At 60.6% G+C, this 14,310-nt stretch overlaps 3 protein-coding genes and 1 long non-coding RNA gene across 5 annotated transcripts in view; 1 reads left to right on the forward strand and 3 right to left on the reverse strand.

Moving 5' to 3' along the window:
• CBL (Cbl proto-oncogene) overlaps positions 1 to 1,129 on the reverse strand; it is a 41,194-nt gene extending 40,065 nt beyond the window's left edge. The window contains exon 1 of the mRNA XM_014884671.2: positions 880 to 1,129. Coding sequence (XP_014740157.1) covers positions 880 to 1,026 — 147 coding nt within the window. The 5' untranslated portion in view covers positions 1,027 to 1,129. The remainder of the gene's footprint in view (positions 1 to 879) is intronic.
• Positions 1,130 to 1,411: 282 nt separating this feature from the next.
• Positions 1,412 to 2,383, forward strand: LOC148221365 (uncharacterized). The gene is made up of 2 exons (XR_015808189.1): positions 1,412 to 1,642; positions 2,013 to 2,383. It is a non-coding gene; the product is annotated as an uncharacterized LOC148221365 (long non-coding RNA).
• A 1,113-nt stretch (positions 2,384 to 3,496) lies between these two features.
• NHERF4 (NHERF family PDZ scaffold protein 4) lies at positions 3,497 to 7,394 on the reverse strand. The gene is made up of 10 exons (XM_014884672.2): positions 7,061 to 7,394; positions 6,430 to 6,457; positions 6,151 to 6,215; positions 5,702 to 5,913; positions 5,370 to 5,556; positions 5,151 to 5,287; positions 4,873 to 5,077; positions 4,509 to 4,705; positions 4,219 to 4,389; positions 3,497 to 4,046 (listed from the first exon to the last, which is right to left on the reverse strand). Exons 1-10 carry the CDS (start codon positions 7,392 to 7,394, stop codon positions 4,002 to 4,004), a joined length of 1,581 nt encoding a protein of 526 aa, XP_014740158.1. The 3' UTR covers positions 3,497 to 4,001.
• A 51-nt stretch (positions 7,395 to 7,445) lies between these two features.
• On the reverse strand, positions 7,446 to 14,174 carry NLRX1 (NLR family member X1). Of its 2 annotated transcripts, none has more exons than XM_088177828.1 (10): positions 13,903 to 14,174; positions 12,900 to 13,014; positions 12,684 to 12,805; positions 12,466 to 12,526; positions 12,012 to 12,109; positions 11,207 to 11,823; positions 9,410 to 10,824; positions 8,520 to 8,606; positions 8,184 to 8,435; positions 7,446 to 8,086 (listed from the first exon to the last, which is right to left on the reverse strand). In XM_088177828.1, the coding sequence occupies exons 3-10, from the start codon at positions 12,802 to 12,804 to the stop codon at positions 7,768 to 7,770; spliced, it is 2,970 nt and encodes a 989-aa protein (XP_088033954.1). In that variant the 5' UTR covers position 12,805; positions 12,900 to 13,014; positions 13,903 to 14,174; the 3' UTR covers positions 7,446 to 7,767. The 2 variants fall into 2 exon arrangements, with proteins under 2 accessions (XP_088033954.1, XP_014740156.2); XM_014884670.2 differs by lacking the exon at positions 13,903 to 14,174 and adding an exon at positions 13,598 to 13,745.
• Between the last annotated feature and the right edge of the window lie 136 nt (positions 14,175 to 14,310).

Raw genomic sequence — 14,310 nt, forward strand, 5'->3', positions numbered from 1 at the left:
CTACAGAATTGGCATTATCTATACATGTATGTGATTAATACAGATATCACAAAATATCTGTGGATATTGGAAGGGACCCACAAGGATCATCCAGTGCAAATCCTGGCCCTGCACAGGACACCTCAACAATCCCACCCTGTGCCTGAGAGTGTTGTCCAAATGCTGAGCTCTGGCAGCCTTAGGGCTGTGATCACTGCCCTGGGGAAGCATCCCAGATCCTCTTAGGCAGGTCTAAATCCTCCATTCCGAATTGTCCCCTCTTCCTCCACCTTGTTCTTTGCAGAGCTGCTGATCTCTTTCCATACCTTCCCATCCTGGCATCCCATTCCCATCCTACCTCTGGCCTCTCCTCTGTCGCTCACATCTCCATCAGATTCCACATGGAACCACAGAATGATCGGGGTTGGAAGGACCTTAAAGTCCATCTTGTCCCAGACCCTGGCAGGGACACTTCCCACTACGCCAGGGTGCTCCAAGCCATGTCCAACCTGGCCTTGGACACTTCCAGGGATCCAGGGGCAACCATAGCTTCGCTGGGCACCCAGTGCCAGGGCCTGCCCACCCTCCCAGGGAGAAGTTTCTTCCCAATATCCCATCTAACCCTGCCTTCCATCAGTGTGAAGCCATTCCCCCTTGTCCTGTCACTCCATGCTCACTACATCCTTCCCCCTAAGCGCTGCACCCCATTCTGTACCCACACACTCTCAGCCCCCCAAATATTTCCGCTCGAGCCACAGACCCCTCTCTCCCAGCCAACCCCACAGCTCCAGGCTCATCCCAGATCCTCTCCGATCCCAGAGTCCCGAACCCCCCAGGCCAGCCCTACTCCACAGCCACCCCAGCCCCCCGCGGCCGCTCCCATCCCACCGCCCTCCCCACCTTATCCATGAGCTTCCAGCACTTCTCCACCATCTTCTTGTCCACGGCGCCGGGCTGGTGCGGCCCGAGGTGGTGGTGGTGCGGCTGGAACGCGTCCTTCATCAGCCCGATGAGCCCGCCGGGGCCCTTCTTCAGCGGCGCCGACATGGGGGCGCCCACACCCGGCCCGTGGGGCCCGTCCGGCACCGGGGCCGCGGCCCTGGAGGGGACCGGGCTGAGGGCGCTCCGGGCCGGGCCGGGCCGGGCAGGGCGGCGGCGGCGGCGGCCGTGGGCGGTGGCGGCGGCGGCGGCGCCCGGTTCCTGCGAGGCCCCGCCCTCCTCGCCGGCGCTGATTGGCCGCCCGCCCCCCCGCGCGCCCGGACACGCCCCCTCCGCCGGGGAGGAGCCGGCGCTGATTGGTGGAGGAGCGAAGCGCGTGCGCAGTGAGGCGGAGTGAGGGCGGGGCGGCGGCCATGCTTGGTGCGGGCGGGGCGGGGCGGGGCGCGGTCGCCATGGGAACGCGGGGGCCGCGCTCGCCCCGCCGCCCCCGGAAGGGACCCGCGGCCTTCTCGGCCCTCCCCGTGCCCTTCGCTGAGCTTGCGAAACAAGGATCGCTTCCCCTTTCCTGAAGACGCGTTCCCTTTTCTAAGAATGGCCCGGACGCGGGGAAGCGGCGCTGCACCCCCCCTCTCCCAGAGAGGGATGTGCCCGAGGCAGGAGCAGCACCGGCATCCCCATGGCAGGGAGGGAATGGGGACGGGACAGCGTCCAGTGCACCGGGCAGGTACCTGAGGCATCTCCCGGCAAAGCAGGGGGAGGCGGAACCCACCAGAGCTGAGTCCCTGTTCCAACATCCCGGCTCCAACGGGAGAAGGAGCAGGAGCAGGGCAGGGAGAGCAACAGGAAGAGAAAAGAGGACCCAGGAGAGAAAATGTGATCGGGCAGTGAAATGGGGCCAGGGAATGAAAAGGGACCAGAGAGTGAAAAGGGGAGCAGGGAGAAAAAAGGGGACCAGGGAATCTAAAGGGAACCAAGGAGTGAGTTTGTCAGAACTGACACCACCAAACTTTCAAAAAATTACAACGTGGGTTTGAAAGTCAGTTGAGTTCTGTTTCTTTGCTGCCTTCAGATCCTCTTTTCATCTCCTCTCCCAGGCAGAAAGACACATCCTTTTGCAAAAACCAGTTGTGGCTGGTACTACACGGCATCAGCCTCACCACAGGGGCTGGACGGGAAACCAGGCAAAGGAAAACTGTAGGTGCTGCAGTTCTGCAAATGTGAGCACCCCAAACTCGGGCCTGGAGGTTGGACAGCACAGCCTCAACCTCTGGATCCAACCTCCTGGAGAAAGCTTTGCTTCCCCTGTAGCACCCACTTGCTGAGGAGCAAGATGGACACAGCATCCAGAACAGCAGGAAGCAGCACTAAACACAACAAGGGAGCCCGGCATGGATTGGTTATAAAACTCCCTGCTTTCATTTTATTGCCTTTGGTAAAGCTTGGTAAATATTTCTGGGACAGGCAACTCCTCGTCTGGCTTTAATTACCTGGGCAAATTTTCCTAAGGATTATATTGACCTCAAATATGTCAACGTTTATTGAGGCCGTGTTCCTGAGGCTTTTCCCATTAGGTGCTAATGGATTCTGGCTAATAGTCAAGCCGGATTGACCACCAGCAGGTGCCCTGGCCAGCTCCACGCTACCACAAGTACCTGGGGGAGAACTGGGGAGGGCAACACTGGCTTTGTGAGAGCCAAGTACAAAAATCACCATGGCTCTGATCCAAAGAGATCAGGGAACACGCTTGAGTAATTGCATTCCTGCCTATCTGCTTCTCTGGGCATGATTCATTCCACGTTGGGGCTGTAGCTATGTGTGAGACTTCAAGCAAAGGTTGATTTTGCTCGGGATTGTTCTGGCTGTCCCACTTGGGACTTTTGGGATGCAGGGACCCCACACCTTGGTGCTGCTGCAGGCTCCCAGCCAAGCTTTTCTCACCTCTCCCTTGACCATTCAGCCCCAAACCAGCCTGCAACTGGCCAGCCCTGCTCTCTCCTGAGCTGTCAGCTGCCAAAGGCTCTGCACAAGCACTTCTTGCAGCCCAGATGCCTGCACTGAGCTCAGAGGACACAGAGGCAGAGACTTCCCTGCCTGACGGGGAGATGTTCCAGAGTCGCGTTTCTGTTCGCGCTTGAGAAGGGGCCGAGGTAAAACCTCAGCCAGAGGTTTGTGGTTCTTGGCCACATGCAAAACTCCGTGCTCATTTTCACTCTCCCACGCTCGGCAGAGAGGTGAAACTTCCCCCGCTGGGATCCCCCCCGTCCCTCTCCCCCAGCATTGTCACATGGCAGGGCACAAACCGATGCTCCTGCTGTGTCACCTGCAAGGGGAACCCTCAGGAACAACCCTTGCCATGGAGCACAGAGACGCCTACAGGAGTTTGCTCTTAAATTCCTGGAGGTAACAGTGCCCAGGGGCTCTCAGGATGGCTCTCAGCCCTTACCCTCTCAGCAGCACAGCTGGAGAGCTTCCTACATCCACTGCCCAACTCCAGGCTTGGGAAGTGAGGATGGATCTGGCCCTGGGATGTGCTGCCAAGTCGCAGTGCTGTCCATAACATCACCCACACAAACAGCAATGTGGATTTGTCCTTTAATCACACCCCAAAAGGGTGGTGCAGGAACAGGGTGGTGGTGGACACTCACTGCCCACAGGTTCAGGGAGAGCATGAGAGGAGAAGCACAGGAGAGATGTCCATGCACGTGCAGATCTGAGCCAGTCCTCGAGTCCCGTGGGTCGTGGTGCAGAGGGCAGTGCCTCAGCTCTCCTGGGAGCTCCCAGAGCCTGGAGCTGGGCAAGGGCTTCAGTGCAATGTCCTGAGAAATTCCTGGAGGTAGCTGGGCAGGCAAAGACACAGGTCTGTGGTCAGGTTACAAGGAGCTGCCACTGTGGTTGGTAAAAGCTCTGAGCCAGCCTCGGTGAGCAGAGACGAGTCCCTGGGAGTGTCATGCTGTGAGCCAGGCATGGAGACACGGGAGCTGCGTGTGCAGGATCCATGCTGAGCAGTGCTGAAGCCCAAGGGGCTGGACGTGGCCTGAGTGGAGGTGCTGCGTGGGAGAGCCTGTCCAGAGGCTCCTGGGCTGTTAGAATGCCTGGCACAGCTTCGTCTGTTCCTCCTGGCGCTGGCTCTGTGAGGACACAGGTTGGAGGGATCTTTCTGCCTGGCCCCTGTGGCCAGGGGACCACACGGCCTCCTCCTGGCAGCACCACAGGTGCCAGGGAAATGTTAGGATGGGCACAACAGGAGGGTGGCAGCACTCAGAGCACTGCCAGGCTGCGAGCACTGCCCTCAGGATTTACCTGTATGATCTCTATACTGTTGGCAGCAGCCATCAGCCAGGACACAGGTCCCTTGGGTGCCACCTCCACGTCACAGAGTGCAGGGGAGCCACTCCGGGAGGGCAGGGAGGGCGTGCAGGAGCCTGAGGCAGGGTCACTGTCCTCAAAAAACTGCAGGGGGGACAGCCCAATCTGGAAGAGCAGAAGAGGGATGGACACACAGCCTCTGTGGAGAACACCCATCCCATCGTGCAGCCTCACAGCACCCCAGGGCTCCCCAGCCAGAGCAGGACCATGCCCCCAGAACTTACCGAGTGGTAGAACTCATCAGCAGCGGGGTCGATGACCAGCAGCGTCACCTCATCCTCCCGGGCGCGGATCCTGTCCACGGTCTGCTCGTGGTCCAGCCCCTCGATGCTCTCCCCGTTCACTGCCAGCACTCGGTCCCCTTCCTTCATCCCTGCCTGCTCGGCTGGCAGCCCCGCATCCACATCCCACAGGAACTGGCCTGCCACAGCGGGGCACAGCGAGGGGGAGAGGCTCGCAGAGGGAACTGCCTCTGCTGACCCACGTGTGCGGGTGGGGACAGCTGGGGACAGGCACAGAGCTGTCACCTCTTCCCAACCCTCACAAATGCCTCGCTCAGCTACAAACTGTCCCTCTCAGCCCCCTCACCTACTCCCCCCGAGCTGCAGTCGTCCTCCTTGAGCAGGAACCCGTAGCCAGCAGGACCCTTCACCAAGTGCAGCTCCCGGACCTTGAAGGGGAGCCTGGAGGTGTCTGCCAAGGCAGCCGTGACCCGCAGGCCCCGCAGGCGATAAAACTCCTCCACGGCGCTGGATGCCACCAGCAGTGTCACCTTGTTGCCACTCTGCTTAAGCTGCATGGGAAGCACGGGGTGCTCAGTGACATTCCCAGCCCCATCCCTCGCCCCCCACGCCAGGATCAGGCACCTTTCTGGTGAGCTGTGTGTGAGAGTAGCTCTTCACGCTGTCCCCGTTCAGTTCCAGCAGCCAGGAGCCCGGGGGCACCCCTGCTCTGTCTGCTGGCCCGTCCTGCAGCACCGACAGCTGGAAGGTGCCCTTGGTGCCTGCAGGAGGAGCAGAAGGGGCACTTTGGGATGAGTGAGGTGCTACAATAGGGAGGCTTGTGGTGGCAGCATCTTGCTTTACCTTCTGGACACGACACACTGAAGCCAAAGCCGCTTTTGTCCCTGGTGACGTGGCAGAGGCGTGGGCGGATGTCATCTGGCAGCATCTGGGACAGGTCCCTACCCAGGGATTTGGCTGCTTCGTAGGAGTCACCATCCAGCACTGCCAGCAGGACCTGGTTCCCGCTGGCCTTGATCTTTTGCACCACCTGGAAGGACCCAGGCTGTGAGCCCTGGGCAGGCACCCCTCTGAGGGGGTGGGATCAGGGTCCCTGGGGTCAGCAGGGGTCATGCATCCTCTGTGCCCCTGGCTGGGGAGGACCCAGGCGTTCCCATGGCATGCTCCCAGCTTACCCTCAGGTGGTCCATGTGGTCCACGAAGTGGCCATTGACCTGGAGCAGCCGGTCCCCGTCCTGCAGCCCCCTGCGCTGGGCCACCCCCCCCATCTCAATCTGCCGGATGACGTGGCCAGGGCAGACCAGCTCCTCGTGCAGGCAGAAGCCGAAGGTCTCTGTGCTCTCCTTGGTCAGGAGGTAGAAGCGGGGCTCTCCCACGCTGTCACCATCTGTGTGGGGGCACAGCCCGTGAGCAGGGCTCTGCAGGGATCCTCACACAAGTTCTCCACCCCACCCTGGGCTGGGGATCTGCTCAGCCCTTCTGTGTTCACCTCCCACAGGTGTGAGAGAGCTCAGGACCCCAGCAGTGCCCAGGTGCCACAACCCCGTGCAGACACAAGGACACGCAGGTGCCACAACCCCGTGCAGACACAAGGACACCCCGGGAGATGAGGGCGTGTATTTACCCGTGTCCTCAGTCAGGGTCAAGGCAGGGTTGTCGATCCCAACTTTGGGGTTAAACTCAAATTTTCTGAAATGATAAAGGGCAGGAGAGGCCACGTTAGTGCAGCACGGCTTTGCCCCTGCCTCCTCCAGCCTTGGGGAGCTTGTTCCTCCCAGAAAGGGACAGCTGGGGCCTGTGTCTCCTTTTAGGGCAAAGCCAGAGGGGATTTCGCTCTCGGACCATTCCCCACATCTCTCCTGAGCCCCAGAAAGCCCCTGGTCAAGGGGAGATCAGCACTTACATGATGGACATCTTGTCTCCCTCGAGCCCTGCAGGGGGAGAGGAGAGGTCAGCACAGGAGGTGGTGGGCTGGGAGCAGACCCCACTCTCTCGAGCACTCAAGGCTTGTCCACTTGCAGGCTGAGCCTGCCATGTCAGGTGAGGGGGTTTGCCAAGCCCACACAGCCCCCAAGCCCCTCGGTCTCTCGGCACAGGTTGTTCCTTGGCCCTGTCACCACTGTCCTCCTGCATTCTCAACAGCAGGACCTGCTGCTCAGGTCCCATGGGCACTCACTGCTGGGGCCAAAGCAGGGCCAAGCAGATGGGGCTCAGTCCTGGGGGTTTACAGGGCTCTTCAGTGAGGGGTGAGAAAGTTCACCAGGACCCCAGAGAGCTGCTGGAGCCAGGAGAAGCAAACAGAGACCTTCCCCGGCACACACCCCCCCTAAAACCCCTCCACATTTCTTTGGGCACAAGGAACCCCACACCCAGGGAGAGGGGATTTCTCCTCAGCATCCCCACAAGGAGATATTTTCCTGCACGCCTCTGGCTCCTTTCCACAGGCTGCCTGGGCTCTGACATTGTCTTGCTCCATCTGGCAGCAGGGCCTGTGTGTGTGGGGAAGGGTCTCCAGAGGATTCCCCGGCATATACCTTTTGTTTGCTTCATGGCTGCAGGGATTGCCAGAGGGAGCAAGGTACAGGGTGAAGTGGCAGGGAAGTGTCCCCGCCTCTTCCAAGACGCCCCAGGTTTAATGGTTAAACAGCTCCAAGTCTCAACTGCCCTCCCAGCCCCAGGGTACTGCCAGTTGGAGCTGAGAGCAGGGACCAGCACCCTGGGACAGCTCCTGGGAGCTTCCAGAGGGACACACGGAGGGAAGAATGATTGGTTCAGCACCGGAGCAGAGGTGGGCTGCTCCATGCCAGTGCTGTGAGATGGGGAAAGGCAGAACCCTCCACTCCAGCTGCTGGAGGGGCAGCTCCACATCCCTCCCCAAGAAGGGCCCGAAGAGGAGATCAAGTCTTGGTACTAGTGTGCTTCAGTGGAAACAAAGTGGTGCACTTTAATGCTCCCAAAAGATTCACAGACAAGCCCCAATCCTGCTCCCTGCCACTGCCCTGGCCGAGGTGCAGGGGCTGGCTTTTCACAAGCCCAGAAGAACAAGTCCCATTTGCTCCTGGCCTGGTTTCTGTCCCATTCCCACACTTCAGCCTCGCCTGCAGATGAGGCTGAGCCCCACACACCCAGCACCTTTCACAGCACCATCCACCCAGCATCTCCAGGTGGGTAAGGGCACAGGGAATGCACTGCTGAGCACACACTCCACTGCCCCACCCCTGGCTGGTGGATGGGCAGCAGGTTAGAGGCTCCCATCCTGCAGTTTCCCCAGCATTTTCTTGACCTCGCTCTCGACTCTCAGGAACTTGGCTTTCCTCCAGGGATTGGCAGTCTGGCTGCGGCTGCTCTCCAGGTCCTGCAGCAGGAGGGCGAGGTGCTGCTGGACCCGGTCTCGGTCCCAGAAGGGCAGGTTCCTCTGCACCACGCTCAGGATGTGGGACCAGTAATCGGAGACGTCGGTGCCCGCCGTGAGGAAAACCAGAGCCCTGACGCCGTCCCGGTCCATGCGCAGGCTGTCAAGTGCCCTCTTGCCGTCCTCACTGATGTCGTTGAAGTAGAGGCTGGGAAAGCAGCAGGAGACACTGGTGAGGGCTGAGGGGAAGGACAGACAGGTCAGGGACACTGCAAAAGGGCAGGGATACGGAAGAGTGGACTCACTGCACTTTGTCCAGCGTCTCGTGCCTTTTGGCCACCTCCACCACGCGCAGGGCTGCCGTGTCCGTCAGGGAGTTGTAGCCCAGGTTGAGCTCCTGCAGGTGCTGGTTCTCAGCCAGGTGCTGGGCGATGGCCTCGGCGCCGGGGTCCCCCAGGCCGGTGTGCAGCAGGGACAGCTGGGTCAGCGAGCGGTTCTTGGCCAGCGCCTCGGCCAGGTACCGAGCGCCCTGCTCGCCCACGGGGTTATTGGCCAGCCTGTGGACATGGGAGCTCAGGGAGTGCCCAGGCACGTGCTGGGCAGCAGTGGCAGTGTCATGCATGGGCGGGGGCCGTACTCACCGCAGGCTGCTCACCACACACTTATCATGCAGGAGCAGGTCACGAATTTCCTTGCAGGCGTCGGAGCCCAGGCTGTTGAGCTGTAGACTGGAGCAGAGCAAGGCACGGGGGTGACAGAAACAAAATGGCTGTTACCTGTGAGCCTGGCAGCCCTGCCTGCTCCATTTTGCCCATCACCATCCTCCTTGGGCTCCCCAAACTAGGCCACTCCAGGTTTCCTCCCCAAAAGGGAGCACAGTGACACTACACCGCAGCATGAGCCAGCAGAGCCAGTGCCAGCAGGAGCAGGGCAAGGGGAAGGGGATGGCGGAGTCTTCAGGGAGTAGGTGAAGGTCAGAGCAGGGATCGGGGCTCCATCAAGCCCTCCTGAGCATCTGGAGGAAGGAAGTGCGGCACAGCCCAGCTGCACAGCCCGATCCATCTGTGCTGAGCACGTCTCGCCACCACCTGGGCGGCAGGAAGACCTGCAGCTCCACTAATGTTCTGGAACGTGTGTGGGAACATCTGCACAGCCCAGACTCCCACCTCTGGGACTGCAAACTCCTCACAGAGCTAACGACACGGGAAAGCCGGGTAACTTCCCGTAGGGACTCGGTTCTGCCAGGACAGCTGGCAGCCAGCCCAGCCTGTACCAGCTGCAGGGAACTTCCCAAAAATTCCTGCGGGAGGGTGAGCTGGGACTGCAAATCCCAGCATGCAGTGCCCTAGAAAGGCTGCTCCGGGAGTGTTGCATGTTGGAAACTGTAGTTCCCTAGGTCTGCACTGAGGATAAACATGCCTATCCTTAGCTTTTCCATACCGGGGCTCCTAAAGCGTCCCCGTGATGGGCAGAGGTGAGAAAGAACCCAAATTTTGAGCAGTGCCCAAGGGCAGGAGGAGGTGGTACTCACTGGAGAGCTTTGCACCGCAGCAGGACAGGGAAGAGGGTCCTCAAGCTGCTGCTGTCCAGGTTGCAGGAGGTCAGGTTCAGCTCCTCCACCTCATGACACGTGGTGCTCATGACAGACGCCAGCACAGAGCACTTGAGAGGGGTCATCTTGACAGAGGAGAGGTTGACAGCACGGAGGGAGCGGACGGCCTCGGCCGTGAAGCGCTCGTTCTGGAACTCGTGCAGGAAGAACAGGTAGTCCATGAGCTCAGAGGGGGGCAGGCCCCTGCGGCCCTTCCTGATCACCGTCTTCTTCATGGCCTTGGCGATCTCGAAGGCTGCCAGGTTCTTGATGGAGCAGCCCAGCTGCTCCAGGATGGCGCGGTTGCGGCGGGACAGGATCCCGCCCATGAAAATGGGGAACAGCTCGAACACTTCATCATCCGGGGCCTCGTCGGGGTGGCGCATGGGGCCCTCCACACCCAGGATGCTGGAGTTGATCTGGTCCAAGACATCGTCGTTGTAGTAGTCCTCCTCTTTGAACAGCTCCTGTGCCATGGTGTGGGCGATGGCATCCTTGTCCTTGCTGCTCACCCGGGAGAAGTAGCGAGGGAAGATCTTGAGCAGGTTGAAGAGCACGGGGAGGAAGCGCAGGGGCAGCACCTTGGAGATGATGTTCACCACCACAGCCACGTCTTCGCTCACCTTCCCGATGACCTCTGACAGCTCCTTCCCCACTCTCTGCGCCAGGGTCTTCTTCTCGCCCAGCACCACGTACAGGGCTGCCAGGTACTCCTGCATGGCAGGGATGGTGAAGACAAAGGTGTGCTCCTTGCCCGGCTGCACGCACGGGCTGAGGAAGAAGCGGAAGACGTCGCTGCGGAAAACCTCCAGGAGGTTGAGCTCGCTTTCAGTCTTCATCTCCACCTCGAAGCACTGCCGCAGGTCCTCCTCTGAGAAGCAGATCTTGCGGGACATCACCCCCTCGTAGGCCAGCTTGCCCACTGTCTTGGCCACGTATTTCATCATGGAGATGTGGGTGGGGTCGGTGCTGTCCACCACCTCCCCGCTGAAGTTGAGCCTCAGGAAGCTGGTGTAGATGCCAGTCAGGGTCTGGCTGGGAGGAACCGTCCTGGTGAAGTAGAGGAAGTGCAGGGTGGTGCACACCAGCCAGCAGTAGGAGGGCAAGAAGCAGGCAGCTGTTATTTGGTTGTGGCGCTCCAAGTTCCTCGACAACATCTCCACCAGGTTCTCCTGCTCTGCTGACCTGCGATCCTGGCTCTCCTCTCCGGAGCAGCCAGGCTGGCTGAGACGCATCTGGAAGTAGAGTTTCTGCAGGTTGGTGTCGGAGAAGCCGCAGATCTCGGCGTAGCGTCCCACGTACTTGCCGGGGATGCGGCGCACGGCTGATGGGCGCGTGGTGACAATGATGCTGGCCTGGGGACACAGCGATGGATGAGTCTGGGGCTGCTCAGCAGGGCGTAACCCACAGAGAGGTGCACAAAGATCACCCCATCCAAAGGCTGGGGTTCACAAAGCTGCTGCACAAAGGGGGCTGGATCAAACCTGGCTCAGGCAGAGGGGAGAGAAGAGTTTTCCCCATTCCCTCCTAGACATAAATAAAGTCTAGATTTCTAGTCTTCCTTACCTTACCAGGCCTCCCCAAAAATCCCACCAGTGACATGAGGCCACCTTGGCAAGTCCCTCCAGGAACAGAGGCTGCCTGCTTGCTCCCAGCCAAATAATTATCACAGCACCCCTGTGATGCCTCAGGGCTCACCCCCAACTTTTCCCCAGCACAAAGGAGCGCAACACCGACCTCAGGCAGGAGGTATTTCCGCAGCAGATTGACCACAATGGCAGAGGGAGGCACGGGCTCGTTGGGGTCACAGCACAGCTCCGTGCCAGCCAGGCGGAAATCCAGGTTGAGGCGCTCCAGGCCGTTGAGGATGAAGAGCACCTTGAGGTTGGAAGCTTCCAGCACCGGCACCACATCCCGGAGGTGCTGGTACTTCTTGGTGATGAGGCGCCGCAGGGACACGTGGGCGTGGCTGTGGGACAGGTCCTCACAGGAGAAGGGGATGACCAGCTCGAAGCGGGGCAGGCGCCCGTGGCACCAGTCCACCACCATCTTCTTGATGAGGGTGCTCTTGCCCGTGCCCACGGTGCCGTAGAGCACCACGTTCTTCACCTGCCGCCCGCAGGCATCCACGTCAAAGAGGTTGTGGAGGCTGATAACCTTTCTACAGGGCTGCTGGAGCTGGTTCTGGATGGTTAAATCAGGGGAGGGCTTCAGAATCTCCTCCAGGGAGCTCTCCCGGATCACTGGGTCCACGTGGACGGCATCCAGTGAGAAGGAAGGGCCGAACTGCCTCTCCTCATTGGGCTGGTGGCTGAACCACGCAGACAGGCTCTTCTGGTGCTTCTTGATGGCACCTGGAAGGAGGAAGGTGTTGGACACGACTAGGGTTGCTCACTAGGGGGGACTGGGCAGGCTGCCTGCCCAATCCACTGCAGAGAAGGGACAGCACACAGGTATGAGGAACCCTCACACTGCCCAAGACAGCAGCTGCCCCCACCCCGCTGTGAAGGACCCTCCCTCCAGACCAGAGCTGCAAACTCACCAGAAAAGGCCACGTTCCTCAGCTGGGACTGGCCATGGTGAGAGGAGCCAGGCTGGGCAGAGCTCTCCTGGGAGTCTCCCTGGTATCGAGCACAGCCCCTGCAGGAGGAAGGAGAGTGTCAGGAGAGCAGCTCCAGGGTGGGCAGATCACAAGGAAGGCTGTGGGAAGTGCTGAGAGGAGCCAGCTCACCCCTTCCTTCCCCCACACCACGGGAGAGCGCAGGACCAGGGCAGGGGCACGGCTGGGAGGTGAAGGCAGGTCAGCAAGCCATGGGCTGTGCATCCCCAGAAAACCCGAGGTGAGGCAGAGGAGGTGGGCTGGAGTCAGAGCAGGCAGGGAGGTGGGTCTGAGCGTTTTTCTAGGTGGATGCAAAGCAGTCCCTAGTGCCAAGGCAGCCAGCTCAGCCACCCAGGTGCTGTGACAAAGGGCCCCAGCTGTGTGACACTGACTGTACCTGGGGAGGGAGATGCTGTTTGTTCGAAGGATCTTCCTGAGGAAACACCTGCCTGCAGGACCTGGGGGGGAGGAAGAATGTAAATGGTCAGGGATGGGCCTCTCCCCCACCCAGCCCACTGGCTTCACACCTTCTAGGGTGCCCCACATCCCTGCCTAGCTGGGGACGGATGTCCCTGGGGACAGGGCTGAGTGCCAGAGGCACAGAGCCCAGCTCACCTGGCATGGCAGCAGAACACATGGACACACTGCGGGTCCCCCTGCTCCCTGCCAGGGACCGTGCCAGCTGTGCCCAGCTGCCCCCGGGCAGGCAGCTCTGGCACTGCATGGCCCGGGACATCCTGCACCGGAAAAACAAGAGGAGGTGTGTGAAGGGCAGAGCACAGGGGGCTGTGGGGATGTGCTGCAGCAGAGCCCAGCCCAGCCCAGCCTTACCTGCCCCAGAGTGGTCCAGTCCGGCAGAACCGGCTGTGCTGGCGCTGACTCAGGCTCAGCAGGGTGATTCTCCAGGAGCACGGGCGCTGCTCACAGCCCCCAACATCCTGGGAAACTGAGGCACGGGGGGAGAAATATGTAAGAGAAAGATAAAAGCGAAAGATATAAGAGAAAGATAAAAGCGAAAGATATAAGAGAAAGATTTAAGAGAAAGATATAAGCGAAAGATACAAGCAAACCCCAGCAGAGAGAAAGGGACGAGCAGGGTGTGACAGCTCACTCACTCACACCTCCCACAAACCACGCTGTTTACAGTCCCTTTTTATATCATCCAGATAGAGAAACTGAGGCAAAGGGACGAGGGCAGAGGAGCTGACCTTGAACACGGGTGTCCCGACCTTTGCAGCAAACACACCCCACAGTGTCCTATGGCCCGTTCGCAGCCCCTTCCCAGCCCTTCTGCCGAGCCGGGGGCTCTGCGCTGCCGTCCTGCCGCAGAACCCTTTGGGGACCCCTCTCGGGACCCCCGTGGCACTGGTGCCCTCGCTCGCTGTGCCCTCCCAGCTCCCCGCTCCATGGAGAGGCCGTGGGTGGGGGACAGGAGCCCGGGGCAGCGGCGGAGCTGCCACCGAGCGCGGCGACAGCGACAGAGATAGCGACAGAGATAGCGACAGCGATAGCGACAGCGGCGGGGTTACCTCGTCCAGAAGGATTCCAGCCGGGAAAGCCGAGCTGCCTGCGCCCGGTCTGCCGGGCTCACGGGGCACAGCCCGGAGCTGCCCATCCGCCTCCTGTCATGCCTGTCCCAGGCACGGCTCGGCTGCGGAGGCGGCAGCTCCGCAAGCAGAACTTCCTGCAACGCCATCGTGCCCTGTCCCGCCCCGCGGCCGGACCTGCCAGCTAACCCGAGCAGGATGGGAGAGCGGCTGGAGGCCGGGAGGAACAGCCGCACACCCGCACACCCTCCCGAACACGCAGGGAATTGGGGCAGATGCGGTTTTACCAGATGTGCTGCAAGGCAGGGATGTCGTGCGGACACATCTGGCGGCTCTGCATCCCCAGCTGCTGCCCGGCTGTGCAACTGGAGGCGGCAAGGACGAGTTCTGCTCTGGAGAGAATCGCTCCCCAGCAGGAGCAGGCTGGGTGTGTCTGTTTAACACACGTCATCACACACAAACACGCACATCTGTACCTGCCCGCACACCTGCTCACTGCTGCACATCTGGTCTGGCCACCCAGCAAGGGACACCTGTGTCACTGCGGCCACACGCACTCTTCTCAGTCCCTGGATGCTGTCCCGGGAACACCCAGGGATGCTGGCACTGAGGTAAGGCTGCCAGGCCATATTTGCACCCCAAATTCAACACCCTCCATCACACCCTCGAGCCTCTCAGGGAAGTGAGATACCCAG

This window comes from Sturnus vulgaris, chromosome 23 (assembly GCF_052056855.1).
Source record: "Sturnus vulgaris isolate bStuVul1 chromosome 23, bStuVul1.hap1, whole genome shotgun sequence".
Taxonomy (NCBI): Eukaryota; Metazoa; Chordata; class Aves; order Passeriformes; family Sturnidae; genus Sturnus; species Sturnus vulgaris.